Consider the following 25554-nt stretch of genomic DNA (forward strand, 5'->3'; position numbering starts at 1 on the left):
CTTGCTCCCGAAATGAAAAGAAGTTATTCAGTGAGCCACATATCCTTTATACTTTCCAGGATTGCTGCTTGCCTACAAGTGTCACTCTCAGAACCAACATCAAGACCGTCATTGCCACCATACCGAGTCCTGATAGTAGTTGCACGCCCAAATACCCACCGGTCGCTCGAAGCAGGGCACCCGCTATCGGTGGTCCGGCCAATGAACCAAAAGCATTGGTTGTGCATAGCATGCCCAGCCAAGTGCCATGTAAGCTGAGGTCAGGCACGAGACTCGAGATAACGGTAGGCGGCAGTGATACGAGCCCACCAGAGGCGAACCCGTATGCGAGTGCAAAAGCGACGCTGCCCGCGGCGTCATGCACAGCCAGCCAGCTCAGAGCGACGGCGGCGATGGAGACGGAGACGCCGAGGAGAACGTTAATGGGTCCAAAGTGGCCGGCAAGCCATGCAGGAAAGACTCTGCCGAGGATTGAGCCCGCGTTGAGGATCGCGACTAAATAGTATGGCAGTCTCGAAGAGCCCCCACTTGATAGGCCATGGGCGAGGGAGTATTGCTGGAGATAGTAGATAGGCGCCATGTAGGAGAAGAAGTTGAAGAACATGGCAGCGGAGAAGACAACGAAGGAGACGGTTCGGTACGCGGAGAGGTCCAACATGACACGGCGCTTCCGTTTTCCGGCGCCTTCATCATCGGATTCAGACTCAGTCCGGCGACGGCGCTGCCGCAAGACGGCGAAGGCAAAGGCGTTTGTGGCGAGGGAGATGAAAGCGAGGACCCTCGTAGCCCAGGGGAAGCCCATGCGAGGGTACAGGCTCTGGAAGATGAGAGGGTACACGACGCCGCCGAGAGAACTGCCCGTAGCGACGATGCCCGTGGCGAGGGCGCGACGTTCGGAAAAGTACTGCGGGATGATGGAGACGGACGGGATGTAGATGCAACCCGAGCCAAGACCGACGCAGAATGCTTGCGCGAGGAGCACCTGCCAATACGCCGTTGCGATGCTAGTCATGGTCATGCCGAGGAAGATGAGGGTGATGCCTGTGAAGGTTAGGCTACGGAAGTAGCCTGCATCGTAGAGGGGGCCGACGAGGACGCCTGTGAAGAGAAGGAGGGAGGACTGGATGGAGCCGATCCAGGCTATTGAGTCGGCGGATACATCCTTCATGTGTTCTTGGTAGTAGGCTTGGAAGACGCCGTAGGAACTCAAGATACCCCTGTGGATGAGGTTAGTTGTGAATTGCTTCTCAATAGAAGGTTATATCGCTAGACTGTAGGGAAAACCACCGACCATGAGTTAAAGAATAGAAAGAATGAGCCCGCAACCTGAAGCCAAGCCAAACGGCCGCCATCTTGAGGCCGTATATCGATCTCGACACTTTCACTCACGTTGGCGGCGGTCGTCTCCTTCTGTTGTGTTGGTATGCTTGCCTCGGGAGCAAATTCCGAATGCGGAATCGCATCATTAGAGATGCGATTGTTGACTGACATGACGGCGAACCACTGGGAACTCGAAACAATCCCATAGAAAACTTAAAGGCACCGCCAGTACATTCTAATGGAGCAAGCAAAAGGAATCAACGACAACACCTCAATCGTAGGCGTGATGGTTTGTAATGCAATCCTCGTTTTGAAACACAATTGGCATCGCTACTATGGGCAGTCTCTTTTTCCATACGGCAAATTGTGCGCCGCGCCGAGGGCCGCCGGCGTCGGGAGGGGTTGATTGACACAAGTCATGATGAGTTGCCGCCCCATAAGGCGCAATCGACATCGGAGAAGGTTTCCCTACCCTTGTTGAGCCCAGTCGACGACGCGGAGGCCTTCTTAGAGGAATTGAGCCCCGCAAAGTTGAGTTGCGCCTATGGTTTAATGGCCCTTAAGTACGGATACTTACTTCATTATTCATCATCAAAGGCGTAGGGGGGAAAGGGCTGCGGAAAGCGGAAGGTGGACAAATTAATATGGAATCGGCTGTTTGCCGTTCGCGGTTAGGCTCTTCCCGAGACTGCGGAGCCATCCGACGCCGAACTTTGGTCAGATTGTTCGGTTAGATGTTCGGTAAGACTCAGAAAGTTCGGCTTGCTGACATCCCCCTAATGATCTCAAAGATAATCGTGAATGAGGAAAAATCTAGCACAATTGTGAAACTTGGATGTCTACTCATCTCATGCATGCCGTTTTTTGCTGTTTTTTTGGCTTCCAGTTCGGCTTTCCTGTGAATATCGGCATTCATCATGGAGCCCGCGTCTTCACCTCTCCGCTACCGAAAGAATGGTCGGCTTCAAGCATGCGACCCCTGCCGCCGTCGCAAAGTCGCATGCGACCACGCCCGTCCGGTCTGCAGTAACTGTAAGAGACGGAGGCGAACGGAACCGTGCGAATTTACGATGAGCACACCTGCTCAGATGCGGCCAGGTCCAGGAGCTCCCCGTGCTGTCTCGGAACGGACGTCACGGTCAACCAGCGTAACGGGTTCGGAAACAGGCGCCGAACAGTTCCAACCCGCAACTGCGTCCACACTGGTTGGCCAACGGTCTGAGATCAGCCCTGCCGTGACGGAAACGGAGATACATGGACAATGCGCTCCGAGTCGCGAAGTCGTTGTGACGGAGAGCGTATCCGGCCATCTCGGTTTCATGTCGTGGAGCGACCTGTACAAGGAAGTCGGCAATGGGCTCTCTGCCCATGATATACACGCCGCGAAGGAAATCCTTTCTACCTCTAACGCCGGCCGGGAAGCCAGGTCTATTGTCCTCTCAGAAGACGCCAAGACGTTGGAGACTTGCCTCTTCATCCTTCGTCTGGTCCCCGATGAACGTAAGGGCCGGGCACTCTTTGACTCGCACTTTGACCCACACAACGCCTTCATCCACCCCGTTGCCGTGCGGGCCCTGGACTCGCTGTATGGTACATTCGGGCACTATCTCAGCAACGCGGACCGAGACGACGCGCAGCTGTCAGAGTTTGCTCGGCGGCTTTGCTATAACTCGTCTCGGCCGTTTTTTGAGCACGAGCCTGACCCGGAGCGTTGGATGGCGCAATTTACGAGGGAAAATTTGAGATGGGAGACGTTGGGGCTGCTGTTCATTTACTGGGAGATGAAGCTTCGAAATGAGCAGCTTCCGAGAACGGAGGTTGGACGGATGGGATACGGGCAGAAGAACGCTTTCAGGAAGTGTATCTTTGACTGCATCGCTTTGGCAAGGCAGGCCAATGATATTGGCAATACGCTGTTGCTGTACCTTTACTTTAGGCGGATGATCATTGAGTCTATCATTGATGGAGATACTAGTAAGTTCCTGGTCACAAGTCAACTTGCCATGTCCCGACTGGCTTATTTCAGACACGTAACTCTCTATGCGGAGGCTGACATGTATATAAGGTCAATCAACATGGATGACACAGGGGGAGACAGTATCACTCCTCACCTTCCTGGGCCTACACGTCGAACAGAACAAAGGGCCCTATAAACCAACTTTGGCGTCAGAGCTGCGGAGACGGCTCCTCGTGAAGATTTTCGTCCTCGACAAAGTCGGCTCCGCGATCACCGGGCGACCACCTGCCCTGAGTCGCCGATACATCCTAACGCCGCCGCCGCTCGACATACGGGACGACTACCTGGTATGCGACGACGAAACAATAAACAAGGCGGTAAGATCGCTTGACGAATCGGGATGGAATCCCGACGGAGCGTTGAACTCGGTCACGTTCTGGCGTGCTCGGTATAAGCTCATGATTATCCGTGACGAGATCTTTGAGGTTGCTTTGGGACCTGAAGCGGCTATATCGGTGGAAGTTCTGCTGTAAGTGTGCAAGCTGAGCACATGATCATTCGACTATACGTTTGAGTTGAATACATACTAATCTTGCGTTAATCTGACAGTGCACTGAAAGCGAAAGAGTTCGCGGCTGAGGCAGAGATGCCAGCGATCCTGCGGTTCAACGAATCAGACATTCGAAATCCGAGTCTCACTGGTCAGATGTTTCACGTGCGGCTGCTCATGCAGCTGGAACATCTGCAGAACCTCTTCTTCATTGAGCGGCTATTGAATCGGCAGGACTGCTCCAACAAGCGGGATTTGCTGTCGGTCAGCTACGAAATGACGGCGACGACATTGCTCTACTGGACTGATTCGGATAGTCTCGGTGCCTTGTGCGAGGATTTCAAATGGCTTGTAAGTGCAACGATGCATCAATTTTAAGAACCTCAAATTAGAGCTACATGACTGACATCCGCGACTCCACCAGGTCATGGCATACGCCGCCCCGGGAGGCGGAATTCTATGCCTAGAGTTACTAAAACCAACTTTGACTCTGGCGAACAACAGCATTCCCGTCACAGATAGCAACGGCAAAGTCATTACCAGGTCCGATATCGTACAGGTGCTGAGTCTTCTGGTCGGCTTCCTCAAGTGGGTGAGCCCGTCCGAAGCCCCGGGCAGCATCTGCGCGAGCACAATGACTATTGTGAAGCAGGTGCTGGACGAGGCACTCAATGGGGCGCCAAACCGCAACCCGTCTGGCGATGCGATGGAGTGGGACTTTTCGGCGCAGTTGGATTTCAATTTTGATCTCTTGGACACTTACGAATGGATGCGCCCGGAGTTTTCATGGAGTGATTTGCAGGCATAGAGTTAATTTGGGTTGGAGGCTAGCAGCTGGAGTTCTTGGTTTCATTTACAACTTGTTAGTTCACAGCATCTCTGTTCATTGCGTCTTCACTGACTACCTTACCTTGCAAACACGACCTGAAGCCATATTAAGTACAAAAACATGGATAAGAGATCTTTTCACCTTTGACTTGATGGTCCAAGGTTGCGTTATTCCATCTGGCGCCAGGAACTACGGTGGTGAGGGTCACAAGATTGCAGCGGAGTACCTAGGGGCTTCTCACGCTGCGGGTCTTCAATCAATTGGTCGGTTAGCTCAGTTGGTTAGAGCGTGGTACTAATATTTCACCTGAAATGTTGTGTAATGCCAAGGCCGGGAGTTCAAGCCTCCCACTGATCAGATTCTTTTGCAAATACGTCTTTTTGTCGCTGATATTCACCTGGCGACATTTTTTATTTTGATGTCATGAGAATTCGTCTGAAGTTTTGGCTATTTGTTGAAGGTTTGCGAAGCGTTGGTGGCTTGTGATCCGATTGGCTAGGTTCAAAGTCAGTTACAACTTTGTTGAGAATTGACCGGGTACGTCCTCTGGTGCCTGTGACATTTGGATATACTCTACAGCCGTGTTATCTTTTCCGTCTTCAAATAAACTTTTAACAATGTATCCACCCTATCATTCTATCTGAGCCCAATTGGTCTCGATCAAGCAAGAATCAACACAAAGTAATCGCTTAAATTTTGGTAGTGATGGATGGCGATGCTACTTCCCAAATGAGGGTCGTTGAGAAATCCTCGTGGCTTTGTGTGTGAGCCTGAGTAGGTTATCATTACACTTGTGACTTCCCCGGCTCCAGGGCTTCATAACCGCACACTAGAATGACGAATATGTCTTTCAACCCTGCCGGAACAGACGAAATCACTTCATCTCGAAGCAGGACCTGGAAATCCGATAGGCACGAGAGCTGCAGCTCATCTGACCGACACGACTATCATTTCGTGTCATTTCTCTGACGACCTAGGTTGTCGTCGACTTCCAATAACGCTATTGACTCACAAGTCCATGGTCGTAACTAGAACTCAATGTCTTAAACCTAAGGTAGCTATGCCTAGAACGTACATGGCGCACTTCTCACCCTGATGCCGGGCTGAACCTCAGCCATGTGAAGCAAGTTAGCAGCTGCTGGTGACCGGCAACGCTTCTGCAGGGTCCAAATGCGACGATGTGACGAGCTTCGTCGACAACCTTAGCTTAGCAATAGAAGCAACTGACTCATGAAATGGTTTGCGAGGATGTAGACTGACTGGATCGACTACCTTAGTTCGGCGTGGTGATGAGATGACGCTAGAAGAAGTAAGCTTGATTTTTGAAGCGAGGGGTTAAAGCCGGCACTTGTCACCGCACAGGTAAGTGACTCCGGGAAGGTTTTGGTCGATCGGCTAGTTCGCTCCGGCTAGCTCGCCGTATCTGCAAGACCAACGGTATATCACACCTCGTCCAATTCTTTTGGATATTTGTGGCTTTCGCAGTGGCTGGCGATTCAGGCTATCCATCAAGGTGTTTTGCCACACGGATAGGATAAGTAATTCTCCTGTGTGATCGCTACAGCCTATTTCCGAAGTCGACAACCGACAATTGCTAGCGGCAAGAGCGACTATGGCGCAAGTTGCGAACTTGCCAAGATGGACTACTTGGGTGCTCTAGGTCCGACTTCTTCGACTAAACGAAAACGCTAGTATTTCAGTTGTCGGAAGTATCACGCCCCAGAGTTATGAGATCACTCCTTATTCCAGATGAATGTACTGGCGTCTCCATAGAAAAACATGCGTAGAGTCAAATCTTGACTTACTCGCTCCCTCGGACTTCAGCGGTAAAGTACATGTAACTATCGCCCGCTTACCCCAAGGTCCAGACTAATAGGACCCCCTGTTGAGGCAAAGAAGAAACATGCTCAGTCATCGGAGCGTCTGCGAGTACAGCTTGTACCTGCAGCCAGAGGCAAAACATGGCCTGGAAGCACCCTCGAGTTCTGATGTAACTGCAATACGCCACAGTGAACTATCTCAGGGGACTTGAGCACGACCGCATACTTGATTTACCGCACCTTTTAATCCAAGGCCGACAAAGTTGACTCATCCGGCCGCAAGCAAGGCAGCAGAAGGGCAGCCTATATCTGGGTGCTCTTACATGAGGCATTCAACATTGCAAAGTTGATACCTTACTTACGTTCTGAAAGAGCCGATCGGCTAATGATAACTCCAAGCGCGGTATACCTCAACATTAGCCTATACGCGTAGAGCGATGGTGAGTGACAACTACAACCACCTACCTTAGACTCTAGTATCCCTCATAGACTGTAGTGTAGCTCCGCCTGCCTATCACCTATGAGAAACCCCGCAAGCGAAGTGTAGTAGAATTCTTGGAAACGCAAAGGTCAAAGCGCGAATGGTTCCCAAGCGCGCAACGTCGTATCGATGCTGAAGAATGTCCCATCGCTTACTAGCAAGTCACAAGTGGTGAATCTCGGAATCTGCCCGTTGTAATGAGATTCCGGTACAGGATGTTGCTTCTATGAGCCCTTGACCATGTTTCATCCCGCTGACAAGGTTGAGATTTGAGAGCGTGGCAATGGGAAAAGTCTGTCCCATCGAGGCCGCATGGTGTACATCTCGCACTCTATGGTACAAGCGGCTAATTGAGTAAGTAGACGGATGATGACGCTCGATATTCATATCAGTATGGAGCTCAGTGGATCTTACAGTCATCATACATATATCACGAAACAAACTAGGGATAGCAATGTTGCAGAGCTAAACTTTTGTTGAGAAATACTAGTAGCAGACACCCTCAAGACGCGAGAAGACCTCTCGAAGACGCGCGAGAGAGATGTATCATGTGCGCAAAAAAAATCTCAACCTGTTCAGTATGGCAGTGGTCATTGAGACATTTTGATCACTCATCCTCCGTCTTGTAAATCTTGATTAATCATGGTCAGTCTACAGCAAGAGGTTCGATCACCAATGCTATTGATTGTTAGTCTTGGGTCATCTCATCATGTGAGCAATTGCAAACACATAGACTAGAGTAAGTTGTCACGCAAGGTTTCAGCGCAGATCATTGAAAAGAGTCTTACAAGGAGAGTTCTACGCAATGTGCATGGGGTCACTGACAGTCATATGCATGCGCCCTATCCGGCTCATTCAACAACTTGATGTCTCAGAGACGACGAGATCGTCTCAAGTCATTGCTTAAACTCCCAACCCCTGATGTCGATCCGCAACGGTCAGACCACACCAGACCCCCATCCACCTATTTTCAATAGCTTCCCAAGGGGGTTCCATAGGGTTGACCACATGTTACGTCGGCAACTGCTGGCTGCAACCCACTGAGACACGTCAATGCAGATCCGGGCAAAACTGCCATTGGCAAGGGGACATCTCGTCGCTCAACCTGCAATTGGCCAGTAACATACGCTGTGCATGCAATACGCCACGCGGACTCCCGCCTTCAAAGTAATGCCCGGTGGCTTTGGCGGGGGACGCCGCCTCTATCTCGTCGAGCCATCGGCTACCTCCCCTACTAGACTTGGAGGAGAGAATGAACGTTTCCCGAAACCGTAGCCAAACCGGCTGCATGTACAGTCGCTACAAGATATCGCGTAAGCGCAGGAAGGGTAACGAGTGCCACAATAGGCAAGAGGCTAAGGCGAGAGCGGATTGCGGGCAGCGGGCTTATCTCTCCTAGGCCAAGACCACGTTGACAGTGCATCCGCCCACGGCCCGCTCATGGCCCTGGGTAAGACTCAATCCGGCTGAATGGGTGCGGAGCCAAATGTCGAGGTATCTCTCCGAGTGGAAATGGGTGGCATTGGGGGCCTTAGACAACCACCGGCCCCTTGTTCAATGGCAACGACCTTAGAAGGGTGTCCGAAATGTATTCAACCGCCTACGATGAGTTGAAGGAACTTGGAAGAGGCGGTCCAGAACTCGGCTGCGATAGCCGGCCAAGAAGCCACTATTCCCGTTCTCAGTCTCAAGTCCGAAGCTCTGCTTGTTTAGCGACGCTGCTTACGCGGGGGGGCCATCTCAATCACACGATCAGAAGAAGGGGTCCGAGCGGGTTGTCGTCGATGGATCAACCGCCGCTGAACGAAGATCTCGTTGTTTTCGGAACATGTTCGCACTAATTCGGGCCATCACATCCGCAGGGAGATCTTTCGGTGAGTCGATTAAGTCAATTACCATTGGGCATACCGTCTGGCAGTCCCTCACGCTATTTGTGGTATCCAAAAAAACATTGTGTCATACAACTCGTTGCAAGCGCAGACTTCCGAGCCAAAATTCCGCTAGTGACAAAGGAGAAATAACCAAGGAAAATCAGAACGGGGAACCACTTCGTCCCGTTCTCCCTGTCTTTGAGCTGCCCGCTTCCAGCTCGCGCATGTGAACCAAGCTCGTCTCGTCGTGATAGTCGACGGTGTACTCCTTGGTGTACATGATGCCATTCGGGCTGCTCGAGAGCCCCGAGTCGCGATCGACGGTCCTGACCTTGGCATCGTTGCCCAGTGTCCTGTTCCTGCTGCGACCGTTGCCACTCGATTGAATGTAGTACTTGGCTGCTGCGGATGTGCCGCGCCGTGTAGTGCCCAGCAATTTGGGGAAGAAGCCGACGAGGATGACACGTATTGAGGGCATGCAGGCGCAGATAATGCCCACGTTGATTTCGACGGTGGACCAGGTTGCGACTTCGAATTGATCCCAGGTTGGGTTCTGGGACTTCGCGAATGCGACCAAAGACTGCAGGCGCAAAATACTAACGACAGTGACACTGGCAACCCCCATGTTAGAGAACGTCTTAAGGGGGAAATCGACGCATTTGGGAGACTTACAAGGTGCCGACGAAGAACATCATGGCTACGCCAATCTTCTTCTTCCAATGCAAGTTCAGACCCTTGATCTGAGATAGAGGCAGAGCGAGCATCCAGATGTCCAACACGATACTGATGCCAGCATTGGCCCAGGCGATGGCGTTGATGTCCAAGCATTGTCCGTTGCGGTTTCCGTCCCACTTTGTCCAGTAAAAGCTGATCGGTTGGCATTGGAAAATGGCGACAAAGATGAAGGTCAGTCCGAACACTGCGTTGAATCCGATGGTGCCCCAGATGAGCTTCTTGATACTGCTCTGTGAAAAGATGCGCATGTAGAAGAAGAGGAGCGACATCTTGAGCAGCGTCACCTGACCGAAATACATTGGCTCCATGATGAAAAACCAGTACCCAAAGTCGTTGATCTGAGTGAATGAAACTGTCCAAATATCTTTGCCGAGGCCGTTCGCGGCGAACCCGTGAGTGTTGATGACAGTTCCTGGGATGCCGGAGCCAAGTGTGATGAGAATGAACCAGTCGTCCATGCCGAGGTCGCCCATTGTCGCAAACACTTTGTGTACCAGGCGGATAATGACGAATACGCCAGACAGGCAGCCCATGGTGATAGAGATGGTGTTGTACATCGGCGTGCGGTTTCTCGGTATCGCGCCGCATGTCGTCTGGGTGATGTTCTTGGTTGCTGCGGGAGAGTGACGGGTTAGACGACATGTCTTTGGGAGGATTCACCCATTGGCATCCGAAGGAAGACAAGGCCACTCACTAAGAGCATTCCTAAGAGTACAGTTCTGTAGAACACAAGCTTCAACTTCGACCTGCAAAGGAGCATTGGTGCAGATACATGTCTGGTTGGTCGGCGCGCATGGCGAGTTGAGGACCGCCGTTACAAGACATGCTTGCTGTCGTGTAGTTAGTATCTGGAGCACGAGCAGGTTCATGGTGTTCAATGAGGAACCTACTGCGCATCTTGGTAGCGACGCTACGGCTGAAGCAGGATCGCCTTGGGCCGCAGCGCAAGAGAGCACCGCAGCCACGGACAGGAACAGAGAGATGAACCTCATATTGGGGTATGTCCAAGTGAGAGATGAGGAAGAACCTCCCCCTCTTTCGAAAAGGGCCGGGAGAAGAAAACAGGGCCGTCGTACAAGTTAGATATGTATCACCTCGAACATGGCGTGAGCGTCATAATCGAATAGTCGTAGGTCGTGATGGAGGCGTCAAAGGTTTTCCCAACACGAGGTGAAAGGGGTGGGAGGATGGGCGGACGGGAGGGATTAAGGTTGTCGTGAAACGCCTTCTACACCCTCTGTCTTAGTCAACAAGTAGAAGACAGAAGAGGCCACTTTGGGGGAGCTCCTCGGGATGGGTTGCGTGGTTCCTACGTAGCGACATGCCAACGCGGAGATGATGCTCGATGCAGCAAAGGGAGCTTCTTCTGCGGTGCGGCGGTTCCACTTGGGGTCAACGCCACACAAGACCAGTGTGCCGGTAGCGTGCGGTCTAGTTTCGACACACGGTGGTCGCCGTTACACTTCAAGGTGGCATCACGGCTGTTGAACTGTTCTAGCAAACGGCGCGCCCCTTTCCCCATCGTTTCTACGCACTATGCAAGTCTCAGTGGTGGCGGCGGCGGAGACCGGACGACGGCGTGGGCTCTGGTACATCTAACCGAGGGCGACGTTTGGAGGGAACTCGGCCATGGGCTGGAATACCGGACTGGACAAACATACTGCGAAGGACCCTGGTGCCCAGCTCCGGCTATGGGATAATACCCAGGGTTCATCCAGGATGGTAGCTGTATATGGCAGGCGAGGACTGGCCTGCGCAGAGAGAGAAAGCGAGGAATGTGATACACTGACATGCAGGAGGCTCCCCGTCAGCGTGGCATGGCAGCGGACCGAGGCCACGACTGGTCTGGAGCGCCGCACATGTCGGGTAGGGGGCCGGACTTGCAGACTTGCAGTGAATAGTGATCGAGGGGTACAACCCATGGAGAGACCTGGATGAGTATGCGGATGGAGGCCCGTCATCTGTGCCACACAAATCCGTACATGCGTATCTTCAGGGAGGGAAAAGAAACCCCAGGAAGGGGGGGGGGGGGCCAGACACAGTCGCCGAACCAAGGCGAGCAAGGGTCGGGGAGCATCGTGAGCGCAAGGATCAACACCCGGGGGGCCCAGCGAGAGAAAAATCTCCTCGAACCTCTTGCCCTGGAAGAGGGGCCTGCTCTCGTGCTTTGTGCAGAGGAGAGCCCAGATCACAGATGCGGTGGCAGGGGCCAGCATCCCACCGGGATTGAGATGCCATGCCTGGATACCTCCTCGCGATGCCACTGCGGAACCATGGTAGCGTAGCTCGATCCAAATGAACAAACAATGGAAAGAATTCGAACATTTTTTTTCTTCTCGGTGGGCAATCGCCGACGGCACAGCAAAAGCTTGTGCGACAATCGGGGGCTGGCCGAGGCTGGCGCGGCAATGCAAAGCTGAGGCGAAGCTGATTGTTCCCGAGGAACGGTAATAGCAACTTGCAAGTTGTGGTGTGCTGGTGCAACCAGCTTTGACACACACACAGAAGCACATCAAGATGCCGAAATAACCAGGAGGAAACGCCCGAAGAAGAGCCAGAGTTTCGGTGTGGCAGGTTCAGTAACCGCATCGAAGGAACCTCTTTTCTTTCTGGAAGACCGCCCCCCGTGCACCCAAGACGGACACGCAAGGCACGCAACAGGCTCATCACACACACACAGACGAAGGGGGCGTGTGTCCCTTTATTTTTTACCCCTTGGGACGTTAGTCCGGGCAGAGATGGCGTCGCAGTTGGCCGGTGCTATCCCTATCCTGGTGGCACATCCGGCACGCTGTGTATGTGGAGTAATTAGTTGAAAATGGGGACGGTTAGAGGGTCTGAGCCGGCACGCCACGCCATTGGTGGCCAATGTTCGATCAAAGTTGGGACGGAGAAGAGAAAACTGAGATGTGGTAGATGTGCGATGCGAGTATTTGGTCTGATTGCCGACATTATGACTCGGGAAGAGGCAAAATATGGACTCTACCACTTGTTCTCTTGAGTCTGCATCCGTATGTGTATGGTTTGTCCGCGTGGGTTGGCTCAGCTCGGGTGAATCAACTCGCTTGATGTCGCTTCACATGCAGGCTGCAGCAGCGGATCGTGGGCAATCTCCATTGCTCATATATTGGCAACCGGCCGAATCCTTCGGTACTCTGCCCTGTACTCGGCTCAATGACCGGATTTTGTCGGATTATTCGCGGACTGGCTCAGGACTCCAGGGGAAGGTCAATTCATCCATAGGCGGATCTCGACCTTTCTCTGGAAGACCAAGGGGGTCTATTGGAAGGGTTTCCGATGCTACCCAGCAGAGCAAATGTGGCCTGAGAACCCAATACTTTTGTCTCCTTTCTGCCCCAGCTTTGGGGGGTTCGTAAGGGTTCCTCGGTGATAGATTAAATGTTTCTGACCTGTCGTCCGGGGTTCATCGTATCTCGCCGGATGCACCAAGAAGGATCGGGGCTTTGTTTGAAAGGGTTTGAACTCTGTGGAGAACGAGTGGAGGCGAAAAGCCTGAAAGTAAGAAGAGCGGCCAAGTTTTGCTTTTCTACCGTGCGTTATTGTCTTCGTCATCTACCCGCAAGTTGTGTGACGGACTTCAGCATTCTGCAGATATTCTGCGTACTGATCATAACGGCAACGCGCGTTGGGCACTGACGAAAGGCGTTGAACCACCGAGGGCAGAAAAACAAAGAATAAGAGCGGACTAAGAGAGAGCTAACCTCGGGTCAAGTGGCGGTTGCGAGATGAAGAGACGAAAGAGGCGCAACACTAGCTACTCGTGTTCCCATCTTCTAGTCTTGTTCTAGCGGAAGCCATCGGACACCACCGCGGCACCGTCGCATGCATCGCCGAACCATTGACGGCAATTCAGCAGCCCGTTAACCGTCTCTCCCCGGGGCGCCGCCGGGCGTTGTGGAGTTTCTGACTCTGCTTCAGCCTTCACCTTGCGGATGTTCTTCGGTTCCTGTGGTTTTTTCTTTCTTTCGTGTGCCAGGCTTTCAGCTGCGGCCTACCCCCCTCGTATGAGACGGCGGACACTACGATGGGGCACTTCTGATGCCATGTTCCTTGTCGCAATCATGCCGGGACCGGGATTCCGGTGGCCGGCCGTCTGTGAGTAATGGGAGAGTACGGGGGGATGAGGTGTTTTGCGGCTTGCTTGCCGCTTGCCTATGCCTTGAAAGAGCCCCCCCGACCCTAGGGCAAAGCCACGCGGCGGGTAACCTGGTTTCCGTGTGGTGATATTGGGGGCCGCGAGATTGGTGCCCATGATGAGCCATTAGTTTCCGGCGATTGGGTTGGAATGCGGGAATCATTTCATCTTGTTTAGATTTTAGAACACATCGGAAAATTGTCACTGTGGATGACGAGATTGTGCTAAGATCAAATGTCTCAATTCAGGCATTTGTATGGTCTCGGACACGGGCCGGAACCCTCTCCTCCAAATAAGAGCCAACAACCAACTGTCATGCGCTTTTCGCATCTGTCCTGCAGGCAACCTGCCGGCTCCTAGGGCTCTAGTCTGACTTCGAAAAGCAGAGTCAGCCAACGTGATTCGCCAATGCCCAAGTCCACAGCCCCCTCGAGTTTCGCGGGAAGATCGATGTTGTGCGAGAGGCGACTGGTTCATGCGAGCACGGGCTGACCTTGGCCACTGTCCCCAATTTTCTGCCCAGTTCAGGCTTACACGTGGATCCCGCTCCACGGTTCTTTTGTCTCTGCCTGTGTGCCTGCGTTGCTTACTGTGGTTCTGTCAGACTTGAGTGGTAGGCTGATGGCGTGTCGGACATTAACGAATGGCCGTGTTTTTTTCTCCTGTTTCCATTTTTGCTCCTGTTTGTCTAACATTCAGTCTTACCTGTTGAATCCTGTCAATAGAGGGAGCAGAGACAGGCGTCGGAGCAGCGCGCAGATCCAAGGGCCCGAAAACCCGGTTCGGTGCTCGGTGTTGAATGATGTACACTACTAGCCCTGCTGCATGTCTGGTCTGCTAGAGGGCGGCGTAGAACGGCCATGTGGTTTTAGCAAACAATCTTGGCTGCAGCATGCAATCTGATTGTCGCAAACATGCATACCTTGATCATGTAATAGGAAAGTTTTCCTGCGTTGTTAGTCCTAACAAACTCTCACAAGTTCATGGCTGGCAATCCCTGGAATACTTTCCTCTCTCTTTTTTCTCTCGTCCTTCCTATTTAGAACGGCAGAGTTCGCTCCCGAACCAGGATTTGCACGGAGTTCAGACGAACGGAGATGGCTTCCTCTTCTATCTTGCTGCGACACTGGTGGGGGGAGGCATAAGGTTTTTGACAGCTATACTGGCATGTCGGTATTCTCTGCGACAGCATGGTCTGTTGCATTTGACACGCCGGCAACTTCGCCCACGTCTTCCGGGTTCCAAGACCATATGACTGACTGCATACTTACTAGCCACATTTTGTTTGAGAAAATATTTCTGGACAATAGTTTGCAAGCCTCGACTAGCAGCCGCTGGTACCGACAGACGCCACAATATCCGAGAGCATCGGATTGATCATTGTTGTCTTGCCAATACAGAACTGAAGGCTTAGGTGACATCGCGCTAGAAAAAACGAACAATAGAGTTCAAAAGCTTGGCAAGGGTCACGATCAACAATCAAACCAGTCGCTCGGTACGCAAACTTCCTTTTCAGGAAAGGTATCCGCGTTTGCGGCCAAAAACTGACTTCACCCCTTGCAATGATTGCAATATTGCTATGCCGCTGCCCGCAACAACATACCCAGCGAACCCAGGGGTTTGCTTTCAATGTCCGAGTCCGAGTCTTTCCAAGAATCCAACCCACCGGAGTTGATCTCGGAGGTGGCTCCGTCGTCCTTCATTCCCGTGCATCTATCGTGACCGCCAGAGAAACATCCGTGATGGATTGGGCCACTACTCAGAGTGGCCTGCGGCATCAATCTTACGACCTCACGGGGTTCTTGCCGAACGTCAGGTTAATCTGATATTGAGAGCGAGGTTCACTTCTAAGGTTTATGGAGCTCTTCCGACTACACCGCTCACAGATCGTCATCACCACAAATGCCAAGCTGCCAACTGCCGAAAAGTTTGTGTTATCGTTTTCGTGTAACCTTCATCCCACAAACTACTTAAGGCGCGGCAGCGAAGGAAGGAGCAGCGATCGGTGATCTAATAATTCTCATTCCAGCTCACGTTTATAAATAGTCCATCATGGCCATTCCAATCTAGCAAACACGTCATACGGTCACACAAGTGATTAGTTGTTTGTGCCTAGATTTCAAATCAAACACTGCACTCATTGATTAACACAGTGCAACTGAGATCGCTATTCTTGAGCTCATGCTATTGAAACTTTCCCCACTCAAGTGCTTTCAGATGTTGCCACGTCCTCAGTCTTTATGACAAATGCAGTCGATTGTCTGACAGGAAATGAGGCTCCTTCGGCGAGGGTTAGGAAGAGCAGCCAACTCAGCATGATTCAGGCGCAAAGCTGCGATAAATTGTAATTCAGAACAATCTTTATTCCATGTGAGTGTCGGTGGTACTTCTAGTAGCTTCAGGTATCCAGATGATGACACCTCAAAAACTGGTGATAAGCTGTCAAAGCCCCTCCTCAAGCTCGTGAAGGATTTTGCGTTATGTTAATTATCTGGATCGATAAAAACTGTAGCAACTTATGCTTGGTAATATTTAATACGTTGACAACAAAGAGAAGTCAGAGCCAGTGACATGCGATGAAGGTCGAGCTTGAGATGACCATGCCATGTGAGATGGGATACGACAAAGTCCCATGACTTATAGTTTTTGGAAGCACTAAGATGATTTGAGAGTCCTGAAATAACGATCACTCTATGCGCACTGCTTCCGATGCTTGAGTTGAGTCTACGAATTCATCTGTCATGATGCGCTTTGCACCATCTCACGCGCCAATCTGCAGCAAGCTTGGCTCTGAGAAATGTCTAGTCAAATCTCACCGACTCGGATTTATCGAATCGTTGATTAGTCTCTGCAAGTACTTAGTGCTAATAGTAAAGATCACATGTTGGAAATCAAATGCAGTCGCCGGTACGCTGTGAAATATGCCCCGGATGTAGTCCGGATCTGGCTTAAGTCCGCGCCCGCCGATTCTCCGTGAGACACTGGCCGATGCAGGGCCGCTCACGTCTAAGTCCCTTCGGCTTCAACCTCAAACTCCGGGCGTACAAGCTCGAAGACAAAAGCATATAAACTCGTTCGAATTAAGAAGCTTGCAATATGTTTAATGCGAGAGTACAATCAAAGCTGTACAGAATTTACAATTCCATCACCATGTCTCACCCGCTTGTTGTCCCAGACAGACCTCTAACATGGCTCATCACCGGCTGCTCATCCGGGTTTGGACTAGCTCTCACAAGACTGGCGCAGAAACAAGGGCACACTGTGATCGCCACCTCGCGCAACCCCCAAAAGACGCCGGACTTAGTGCGTGAAGTCCAGGATGGAGGGGGCCGCTGGCTTCCGCTCGACGTTGACGACCTGAACTCGGGAGACCTCATCACGGACCTCGCGAAAGATGGTACTTTGATCGATGTGCTAGTCAATAATGCTGGATGGTCTATCCATGGCCCGGCAGAAGGTTTCACGGAAGAAGAGACGAGGGCGCAGATGGACACCGTGTTCTTTGGGCCCTACCGGTTGATGAGGACAGTCGCTCCCCTCATGCGAGAGAGAAGGAGTGGTATTATCACCAATATCAGCTCTGGGGCAGGGTTGGAGGGGAGAGAGTCGATGGGCGTTTATGCGGCTGCGAAAGCCGCGATGGATGGTGAGTGTGATGACCTTCAACCATCTCGTGAGTTCACGGCTGATGACATTTCAAATAGGTGTTAGCAAAGTCCTCGCAAAGGAAATGGCTCCGTTCGGTGTGCGCGTCTTGACAGTTGCGCTCGGGTCGTTCGACACGAATATGGGGCCGACAGTTAGGTTAGCGAGTAAGCCTACGCCTTCAGACTACGACGGCAGTGCTCTAGATGCAGTCTTTAAGGTCATGGCTGCATCGGCAACAGAGGGCTTTCCTGCCGATGGGGATCATGTCAAGGCAGCCAAGGTGATTTATGAAGTCATCACTGGCACAGGAGTGGGTGAGGGCAAGGAGGGTGAGAGAGTACTGCCTTTGGGAAGGGATATGGCGAAGAGAGTTGATGATGTCGTTGTAGGGTGGCAGAGGACCATGGATGTATTCGGAGACGTATGCGACAATGTGTACTTGGAAAAGTAAACGCCACATGTAGATTCAAGTTTCATCATGGAAGGCCATTTAGATGCCAAAGATTTCTACACAACCCCCCTGACAAATGATCTCAAGACAGGATATTCTTCTGGCGGGGTTTTAATTGTGTCTTAAAGCTTCTCCATGCTGTCACTACATTCATGAAGCCATCTCCCCAATCTTCACCTGTTGTTAATCTCTTCTAGGCTGACAGTTTCCCAACCCTTCTCACCACAACCTAGCACGATTCCCACACCTTCACTCATATCATTCCATCCCATTTTCCGCAACCCGTCCGGTCCCTCTTCTGAGAAAGCCACGTATAAATCTTGCCATACACGCGAGACATTCTCTTCCAAAGACGTAGAGGGGCCACGAGTCCAGTCGTGTGTTCCGAAGATCAAAGGCATGTCCGAGCTGTGATAGGCTCGCAGCCATGGTCGGGGACTGATGTTAGGAAATGAGCTGATACCAGCAGGTGCAAAGTCTTTGAGCAAGAAGCGGAACGTGGGAGTATGAGCTGAGCGGGCTCTGTCATCCAGAAGATCGTTAGCAGCTATACTGAGAGTCTGAGAATGTCAGGATGTATGGGAAGAACATTTCGTACCGTGCCATGGCTACCATTGGTCCCAAGAAGTAGTCTTTTGTAATCTTTTCCGCCCAGAATGGATCAGCCCCATCGGGATGATACACAGCTACTGAGTTGCCTTCATCATTCATGGTTCCACAAATGGCCGGCTTGTTGAGGTCGGTCAGCGATGATAGATTCGACCCAAAGTACGGGTACTGCTTACCAGTCTACTGAAGTTCCCAGCCTTGGCTCTGTCTTCATAGTCATCAAATAGAGTAAAATTGTCTACTACGGGCCGGAAGCTCAGAAAAGGCTTCTCCTCAGTAGCCCAGTGATGCTGGATAGCCTCGAGGAGCTCTTGCGGAGGCTGTTGCCTCATGAATTCCAGCTCTGCCGCAGCGTCACCGCCCGGGAAGCCGAGTGCCCTGGCGAGAGCACTGAAGTGCGTACATCCCGGGTCGCTCACTGGAAGCGGAGGGAGCGCACACCCAGAATGGAGAATGAGGTTTCGCACCAGGGGTTTGTCCGGGTGCAGAAACGCATGGCAGTCGATGCTGCGGGCGCCTGCTGATTGTCCGAAATGCGTCATTCGCGATGGATCACCGCCGAAGGAGGCGATGTGTTGGTGTACCCATTCCAGCCCGAGTCGCTGGTCTAAGAATCCTAGATTTCGTTCATTAGGGCATAGTCCTGCGGCATTGGGGAAGCCGAAGACGTTCAGGCGATAACTGGAATCGTGTAAGCGCATAGATCCCCGAGGCGAGATTGGAATGGTCCGAGAGGTTCGGTGATACTGACTTAATGCTGACAACAATGTGGCGTTTGCTGTTCTCGATCCAGGGCGTCGGATTCTGATAAGGGATCGTAGAGCCGCCGACGAGAAATGCGCCACCGGTGATGAAGACTATCACAGGGAGCTTCCTTAACCCCTCCTTGACCGCATCTTTAGGTGCCCAAATGCAAAGAGAGAGACAATCCTCGGAAGTCTCGTCTCGGATCTGATGTTCAGTCACATCCGTATTATAAACCGACGGCCTGCCTCCAAGCTGTTGAGGGCAAGATAATCCAAACTTTGTAGCATCAATGCTGTCGACCGGAGCCTTCGGCGTAGGAGGTAACCACCGGCGCGGCCCTATCGGCGGTTCGGCGAAGGGAATGCCGAGGAATTGGGCGACATTTGGGAAGTCTCTATTGATGAATCCTTTGACGGAGCCGAAGGTTGAGTTTACTGTGATATAGTCGACTCCCAACTTGCTTTCACTAACGATAGACATGATTGATTGATTCCTGTGTTGCAGATTGCTCCGCGTCGTTGCCTGACGTTAAGGTTGACGAGAAAGGTCCTCTCCAGCATGCACAAGATACAAGCTGTCAGTGGGTTATGTCCCTGGTCTAGGGCATGTTTACGGAACTCCACATAAGGATGCAGGATCAATTGCATGAGTACGGAGCATCAAATCCTAAATATGCAGCCGTCTCTACGGTCCTGAATGGTTTTAACAAACCGTGGCGCCGGGACTCTTCTCCTTCTGTCTAGACCCTTTTTCTTCAAATTCCTTTCAAATCTGCAATATCCATCAAAGTGCTGTCCTTCATCCTTGGGTGTCATAGCGTGTCGATGGCCCTGTCACTACCCCAGCATGGCTCCTGAATCCTGCTTCACTATAGGCTCTATCAGCACTGTGGCAGCGGACCCATCTGCTGGGGGATGTCGCCTGTGGTTCGTCCATAGGTAATGCAAATGTCTCCGCATAGCTGTAAATTGGCAACATACCTAGTAGGCAGCGTCTTGATTCTTGGGATGGTTGCCATTTCACGAATAAATAATGTCGCTTACTTCCTAGCAAATAAAAGATTGCCTTGTTCATTCGCATACAATCGAGTACAACAAGACGCAAAACCCACATCATTTGTCTAACGGAACAGTGGAGTTGAAGAGGATCCAGTGATGTTGAACAACTGCCAGATGAGGTGTACCTCAACAACGCAAACATGAATTGCTTGCATAAGTGAGACTTGCTCATAGTTGAGTCAAAAGTTGAGACTATATTACACAAAGCATCATTGGCAGGACCTCCAGGACTGAACTTAGCGGTGTGAATTGGACCATCGTAGGGCCCGTTCAACAAAAGGAGAGTTTTAGACGAGAGTCAAAGTTTTACTTTCGCACTATTAGTATTGACTAACGTAGGAAGCAGAGGACACTCAAAATGGATTTTCATGACCGGCGCTCTCTAAAGCCGGTGTCTTTGCAAGGCCGGCTATTGAGAGGCCGGCTATCTCGAGTTGAAGCTGTGAATGCCGTTTTCTAGTATATAAACAGAAGACTCGCACCGAAAACGTTCTAGAGACTAGCTCAACAAGCAACTGCAGACGTCTATCAGTCCATCAAATCACCACCACCGTCTTCCCACGAAAATGCAGATCCAGACCGTTGTTCTCTTTCTCACAGCCACGCTGCTTGGCTCTGCGGTAAGATGAACGACAGTGACTCAATAGACATTTTTCCGATATGCTAACTTTGATTTAGAGTGCCTTCTGCAGCAAAGATGACTGTTGTTTCAAGGACAACGTGGCTCGCGATAAGCACGTAAGTTCTATGCTCCCCTTGCGGGCTTCGTTGTGTCTCTTCATTAATGCTAGTTGTGTAGAACGGCGATGCTTTCTACTGCCTGAACGTCATGCACGGAGGACCTTGCCATGCCGACTGCTGTACTCTTGATGGAAAGGGACGCTCCTGCTAAGGTTCGATTTGGCGATGGAGAGGTCATCAAGGAATGGCGTTACCGGGTTTAGGAGCGGTGGTGCTAAAATGTTCGTCGAAATCAGTCACCGGTGGCAGCAGAAAAGCTTTGAATCTAGAATTTCTGCTTCCTTTCAGTTTTGGACAAGAGAGGTGTTCGAGTGTGGACATGGAGCAATGCTAAGTCTGGAGTGCATTAAGAAACCTGTTAGCACGCCCTCTATGTTCATTGAAATGCGTCTGATGATGAGACTCTGGCATATCATGATGATCCAAGTTCGCAATTTTCCGTCTTGCTGGGGATGGTCATAATCGCGCAGTCTTTGAGGAAAAATCTGCTTGGGAATCTCCGGTCAAGCCAATCGCGATTCATGGTATTTTACTTTGAAAATTGGAAAACTTGAAGCCTTTTCGGAGATGTTGAGACGGATGGATAGAATGATCATTGGAGTGACACTTGAGATCGCCGATTCAAACTCACAGTGGCTCTTGATGGAGACCTGCAATGAGAGTCTGAGAGTGAGGTTCGATGAGATAGTCGCAGTGATTGATATTCTGCCAATTCAATAATCATTAATTGCCTGTAAAGAGCCTTGCAATTGAGATTATGTAACCAACATGAACCCTCATGAGGGCATCTTGATGGTACGTCACGATGTGGGTAGCCAGGAGTTTGCGTGATTGGACTGGCGGTTGATAGCCAAGATAGCCCTACGAATACGTACCCCGTCACGCCTGTGCAGATAAGATCAATCTGATAAATCCGAGGCTCCGATCGTCCACATCCCGACTGACCTTCCCCATATGAATGCACCTGCAAAAGTGGTTACACTTGCATAAGCGAGAGAGGGTCGCTCCAGCATTGGTGCGACTGTGCGACAAACGAGTTGAAGAAAGCCGCCGAAGAACGGATGTTGACTCGGTTCATACTAGTACTTGATCCCCCACTACACGGCACACGCGCGGCTGATTCTTTACATCATTCCATAGCGAAAAGGACTCCGAGGCCATCACCCCATGATCACCACCTTACCTATTACCTGACGTACTACCAAGGACTGACGAACAGCCCTGCTGGCCCAAGATTGCTTTGCTGAGATCGAGTTTCGCGCTCTTTGGAATTAGAGTGAGGTCGGTGCTGCTGGTTGCGCGAGCTGCTTCCACTATTCCCCTCAAACCCCGCAGTCAACAACGCTGGTCAAGCAAGATGAGTGCATCAGACGGTACATTGGTGGTGGGAGTCGACGTTGGAGGTAAGAGACTTTCTAAAGAATCCCGGCTTGTAACGACAGAGCAATGCACAACTGTTCACTTCTTGTGACTAATCATCTTCACAGGTACCAACACTGACAGCGTGCTCTTGGATGTCTCAAAGTCCAGCACGGATGCTGTTGTCGCATCTCACAAAGCCCCAACAACGTCAAACGTAACTCACTCCGTCCAGGCCACCTTGAAAGCTCTGCTGGACAAGTCAACTGCAGACCCCGCCAACATCACCGCGCTCGCCATTGGCACGACGCACTTCCTCAATGCCATCATTGAGAGAGACACATCCCGTGTGGAAAAGATTGCCGTACTCCGCTTGGCATCTCACAACTTTTCAACAGGCACCCCACCTTTTGCGGACTGGCCCTCGGCATTGAAGCGCATCATCAACGGCCACTCAGCCATCATCCCCGGCGGCTGCAACATTGACGGCACCCTCATCGGCCCTATTGACGAGGAGTCTATCCGCGAGCAGGCGAGGCAGATCAAGTCCAAGGGGCTCAAGAACGTTGCAGTCATCGGCATCGGATGTAGTACCGACAAGGACTACCACCAGGAGGATGAGGTCCGCAAGATCCTGCTCAGCGAGCTGGGTGAAAATGTCAACATCGTCCTCTCCCACAACATTGCCGGACCAGGACTCCTCGCCCGCGAGAATGCGACGATTCTTAATGCCTCGATTCTAAACTTTGCCCAGCGCACCATCAGAGCCTTCATCGGCGCCATGCGACGCATCGGTCTCCAGTGCCCACTGTACTTGACCTCCAACGCCGGCCACCTTCTGCCCTTCTCAGAGGCCATGCAGGCCCCCATCAGGATCTTCTCCTCGGGTGCAACAAATTCCATCCGAGGCGCTGCGTTCCTCGCCAGGGACTCGATAGACAAATCGGGCAGCATCGTCGTGGACATCGGCGGCACCACGTCGGACGTCGGATACCTGCTGAGCAACGGATACCCCAGATTATCCAAGAGCTACACGGCATTGGCCGGCGTCAAGGTGAACCTGGAGATGCCTTCCGTCGAGAGCATCGGTCTGGGAGGTGGCTCTATTCTCCATAGCGCGGACGACGGTTCCGTAGCTGTTGGACCTGATAGCGTAGGCCACGACCTCATCACCAAGGCCCTGTCCTTCGGAGGCGATGTCACAACCGCCACGGATGTCGCAGTCGCATCGGGTGCGAAGATTGGCACCACGGCTGTGTCTCTGTCGAGCGACGTTGTCGAAAAGGGCAAGGCGCGTATCCGCAAGATGCTCGAGGCCGTCATCGATCGCGCGAAGTTGTCTCCCGAACCATGCACAGTCATCCTCGTCGGCGGTGGCTCCATCCTCTGCCCTTCGGAGCTCACAGGCGTCAGCAAGGTCGTAGTCCCCGAGCACGCCGGCGTCGCCAACGCAATCGGCGCATCTATTGCCAAGATTTACGGCTCCGCTGAGACGATTATCCACGGCTCAGACATCCAGGGCGGCATCGCGGACGTCAAGGCCCGGGCGATTCAGAACGCCGTCGCCAAGGGCGGTGATGAGAGCTCCGTGACTGTCCTCCACGAGGAGATTGCAGGTGTTCCCTACGTGGAGAACCAGACCTCCATCAAGATTGAAGTTGCGCTGCCGGCAGACCATAAGCGCGTGTACTCGGAGATGGTGAAGACGGCCGCGCCTGACCAGCTGGTCGACGAGGAGATGTTTGAGGAGACCAAGAAGCACGAAGCCGAGGACGCGGAAGATCACCCGGAAGACGAAGTCGTTGATCTTAAGAGCTACAAGCCCAAGGTCGAATCCAACGGCTTGTGGACGCTCTCCGAGACTGATCTCAGATTCTTGTCCATCGGGTGTTACATCCTGGGCTGCGGCGGTGGTGGTTCTCCGTATGCGCCGTACTTGCAGCTGAAGCAGTTGTTGGCCGAGGGCGAATCGATGAAGATTATCCGGATCGAGGACCTCAAGGACGACGAGATGATGCCGCCGGTCGCTAGCGTCGGCACGCCTGCTGTAAGTATCGAGAGACCCGGCGGTGACGGAGTCTGGCACGCCATGCAAGAGATGGAGAAGGAGATGAAGACCAGGTTCGAGAGGCTCATCGCAACGGAGATTGGCGGTGCCAACGGCGTCGCCACACTCATCTGGGGAAGCTCGCGTTACTACGACATCCCGACCGTGGACGGCGACATGATGGGACGCGCATATCCCCAGTTCGAAATGGTCTCGCAGTACATCCACGCCAAATCCGTCAACGAGCTCCTCCCCGTGACCCTCTGCAGCGGCACCGGCCACAACGTCGTCATCCCCGCTACTCAGACGGACGAGACCTCGGCAGGTATCGCCATCCGCGATGCATGCGTGGCCATGGGCTCCGCCGCGGGCGCTGCGGGACGACCGATCCCGGGTAAGCTGATGCGCGAGGTGGGCATCCCCAACACGTACTCGCTCGCGTGGCGTCTGGGACGCGTCGTGGCGCTGGCGCAGCAGGCTGGTACGGTGTCGACTGTCACGAAGGACATCATCGAGGCCGCTGGTGGACCGGGAAGCGCGCGGGTATTGTTCCAGGGTAAGATTCGGAGCGTAGAGAGTACGTTGACTGCGACGGCGCATAGTCTGGGCAAGGTTACTGTTGAGAGGCTTAGCGAGAGCGAGATGGAGACGGAGACGGATCGTATTGGCGAGGGGTTGAAGGAGGTTGTTGTGCCCTTTATGAATGAGAATTTAGGGGTTTTAGGTAAGGGTGAGAGTGGCATCGAAACGGCAAGTCAATCTCTCCCTCTTTTGTCTTCATTTCATCCAATCTTCGGAATCCCATACTGACACTGTCGCGTCTAGGTTCTCGCTACCGTACCAGATCTCATCTTCCTCCTGGATACGTGGACCGGAGAAGCCATCGGCGTCCAGGAGTACCGGTACGGTCTCAAGGTCGCCGTCATGATCATGGCTGGACACCCGCTTTGGGCCACGGAACGGGCGCTCGAGATCGCGGGGCCTAAAGTCTTTGGGCTGGAACACGACTACGTCCCGACGCTGCAGTACGTGAAGCCCGTCAGTGTAATTGAGGAGTTTCGTCACGGGTGCGGCGGGGAGAATTGCACGAATTGTCAGTATAAGTGGTAATACAGGCATCAGGGAGGGCTAGAGTCGCCTTAGAAGATTGAAATAAAACGTAAAATTAGAATGGA

At 52.3% G+C, this 25554-nt stretch overlaps 6 protein-coding genes across 6 annotated transcripts; 3 read left to right on the forward strand and 3 right to left on the reverse strand.

Annotated features, from left to right (window-relative positions):
- Window positions 1-46: 46 nt before the first annotated feature.
- On the reverse strand, window positions 47-905 carry HER10_EVM0001642 (uncharacterized protein; the record flags this gene model as incomplete). Its single annotated transcript, XM_035471384.1, has 1 exon — window positions 47-905. Exon 1 carries the CDS (start codon window positions 800-802, stop codon window positions 47-49), a length of 756 nt encoding a protein of 251 aa, XP_035336918.1. The 5' UTR covers window positions 803-905.
- Window positions 906-2237: 1332 nt separating this feature from the next.
- HER10_EVM0010034 (uncharacterized protein) lies at window positions 2238-4635 on the forward strand (the record flags this gene model as incomplete). The annotated part of the gene is made up of 4 exons (XM_035479504.1): window positions 2238-3294; window positions 3386-3806; window positions 3887-4178; window positions 4252-4635. The coding sequence occupies 4 exons, from the start codon at window positions 2238-2240 to the stop codon at window positions 4633-4635; spliced, it is 2154 nt and encodes a 717-aa protein (XP_035337595.1).
- A 4227-nt stretch (window positions 4636-8862) lies between these two features.
- HER10_EVM0007279 (CFEM domain-containing protein) lies at window positions 8863-10752 on the reverse strand. The gene is made up of 4 exons (XM_035476838.1): window positions 10454-10752; window positions 10258-10393; window positions 9501-10176; window positions 8863-9439 (listed from the first exon to the last, which is right to left on the reverse strand). Exons 1-4 carry the CDS (start codon window positions 10553-10555, stop codon window positions 8989-8991), a joined length of 1365 nt encoding a protein of 454 aa, XP_035337347.1. The 5' UTR covers window positions 10556-10752; the 3' UTR covers window positions 8863-8988.
- Window positions 10753-16869: 6117 nt separating this feature from the next.
- On the forward strand, window positions 16870-17818 carry HER10_EVM0011663 (retinol dehydrogenase 8; the record flags this gene model as incomplete). The annotated part of the gene is made up of 2 exons (XM_035481087.1): window positions 16870-17365; window positions 17424-17818. The coding sequence occupies 2 exons, from the start codon at window positions 16870-16872 to the stop codon at window positions 17816-17818; spliced, it is 891 nt and encodes a 296-aa protein (XP_035337729.1).
- A 540-nt stretch (window positions 17819-18358) lies between these two features.
- On the reverse strand, window positions 18359-19654 carry HER10_EVM0011075 (acetylcholinesterase; the record flags this gene model as incomplete). Its single annotated transcript, XM_035480517.1, has 3 exons — window positions 18359-18547; window positions 18604-19108; window positions 19179-19654. 3 exons carry the CDS (start codon window positions 19652-19654, stop codon window positions 18359-18361), a joined length of 1170 nt encoding a protein of 389 aa, XP_035337678.1.
- Window positions 19655-21950: 2296 nt separating this feature from the next.
- On the forward strand, window positions 21951-25508 carry HER10_EVM0008131 (hydantoinase/oxoprolinase). Its single transcript, XM_035477663.1, has 3 exons — window positions 21951-22376; window positions 22461-25129; window positions 25205-25508. The coding sequence occupies exons 1-3, from the start codon at window positions 22331-22333 to the stop codon at window positions 25487-25489; spliced, it is 3000 nt and encodes a 999-aa protein (XP_035337420.1). The 5' UTR covers window positions 21951-22330; the 3' UTR covers window positions 25490-25508.
- Window positions 25509-25554: the final 46 nt, after the last annotated feature.

Source organism: Colletotrichum scovillei (genome assembly GCF_011075155.1).
Source record: "Colletotrichum scovillei strain TJNH1 chromosome Unknown Contig00002, whole genome shotgun sequence".
Lineage (NCBI taxonomy): Eukaryota > Fungi > Ascomycota > Sordariomycetes > Glomerellales > Glomerellaceae > Colletotrichum > Colletotrichum scovillei.

What these genes read in the sequence shown, in the direction of transcription:
- HER10_EVM0007279 (XM_035476838.1), bottom strand. Translation starts at nt 10,555, where the DNA reads ATGAGGTTCATCTCTCTGTTCCTGTCCGTGGCTGCGGTGCTCTCTTGC. An exon ending in CGTCGCTACCAAGATGCGCA is followed by an intron (nt 10,394 to 10,453) that starts GTAGGTTCCTCA and finishes ACTACACGACAG; the next exon opens with CAAGCATGTCTTGTAACGGC. An exon ending in ATGTTCTTCGTCGGCACCTT is followed by an intron (nt 9,440 to 9,500) that starts GTAAGTCTCCCA and finishes GGGGGTTGCCAG; the next exon opens with TGTCACTGTCGTTAGTATTT.
- HER10_EVM0008131 (XM_035477663.1), top strand. Translation starts at nt 22,331, where the DNA reads ATGAGTGCATCAGACGGTACATTGGTGGTGGGAGTCGACGTTGGAG. An exon ending in GGTGGGAGTCGACGTTGGAG is followed by an intron (nt 22,377 to 22,460) that starts GTAAGAGACTTT and finishes TCATCTTCACAG; the next exon opens with GTACCAACACTGACAGCGTG. An exon ending in GTGAGAGTGGCATCGAAACG is followed by an intron (nt 25,130 to 25,204) that starts GCAAGTCAATCT and finishes TGTCGCGTCTAG; the next exon opens with GTTCTCGCTACCGTACCAGA.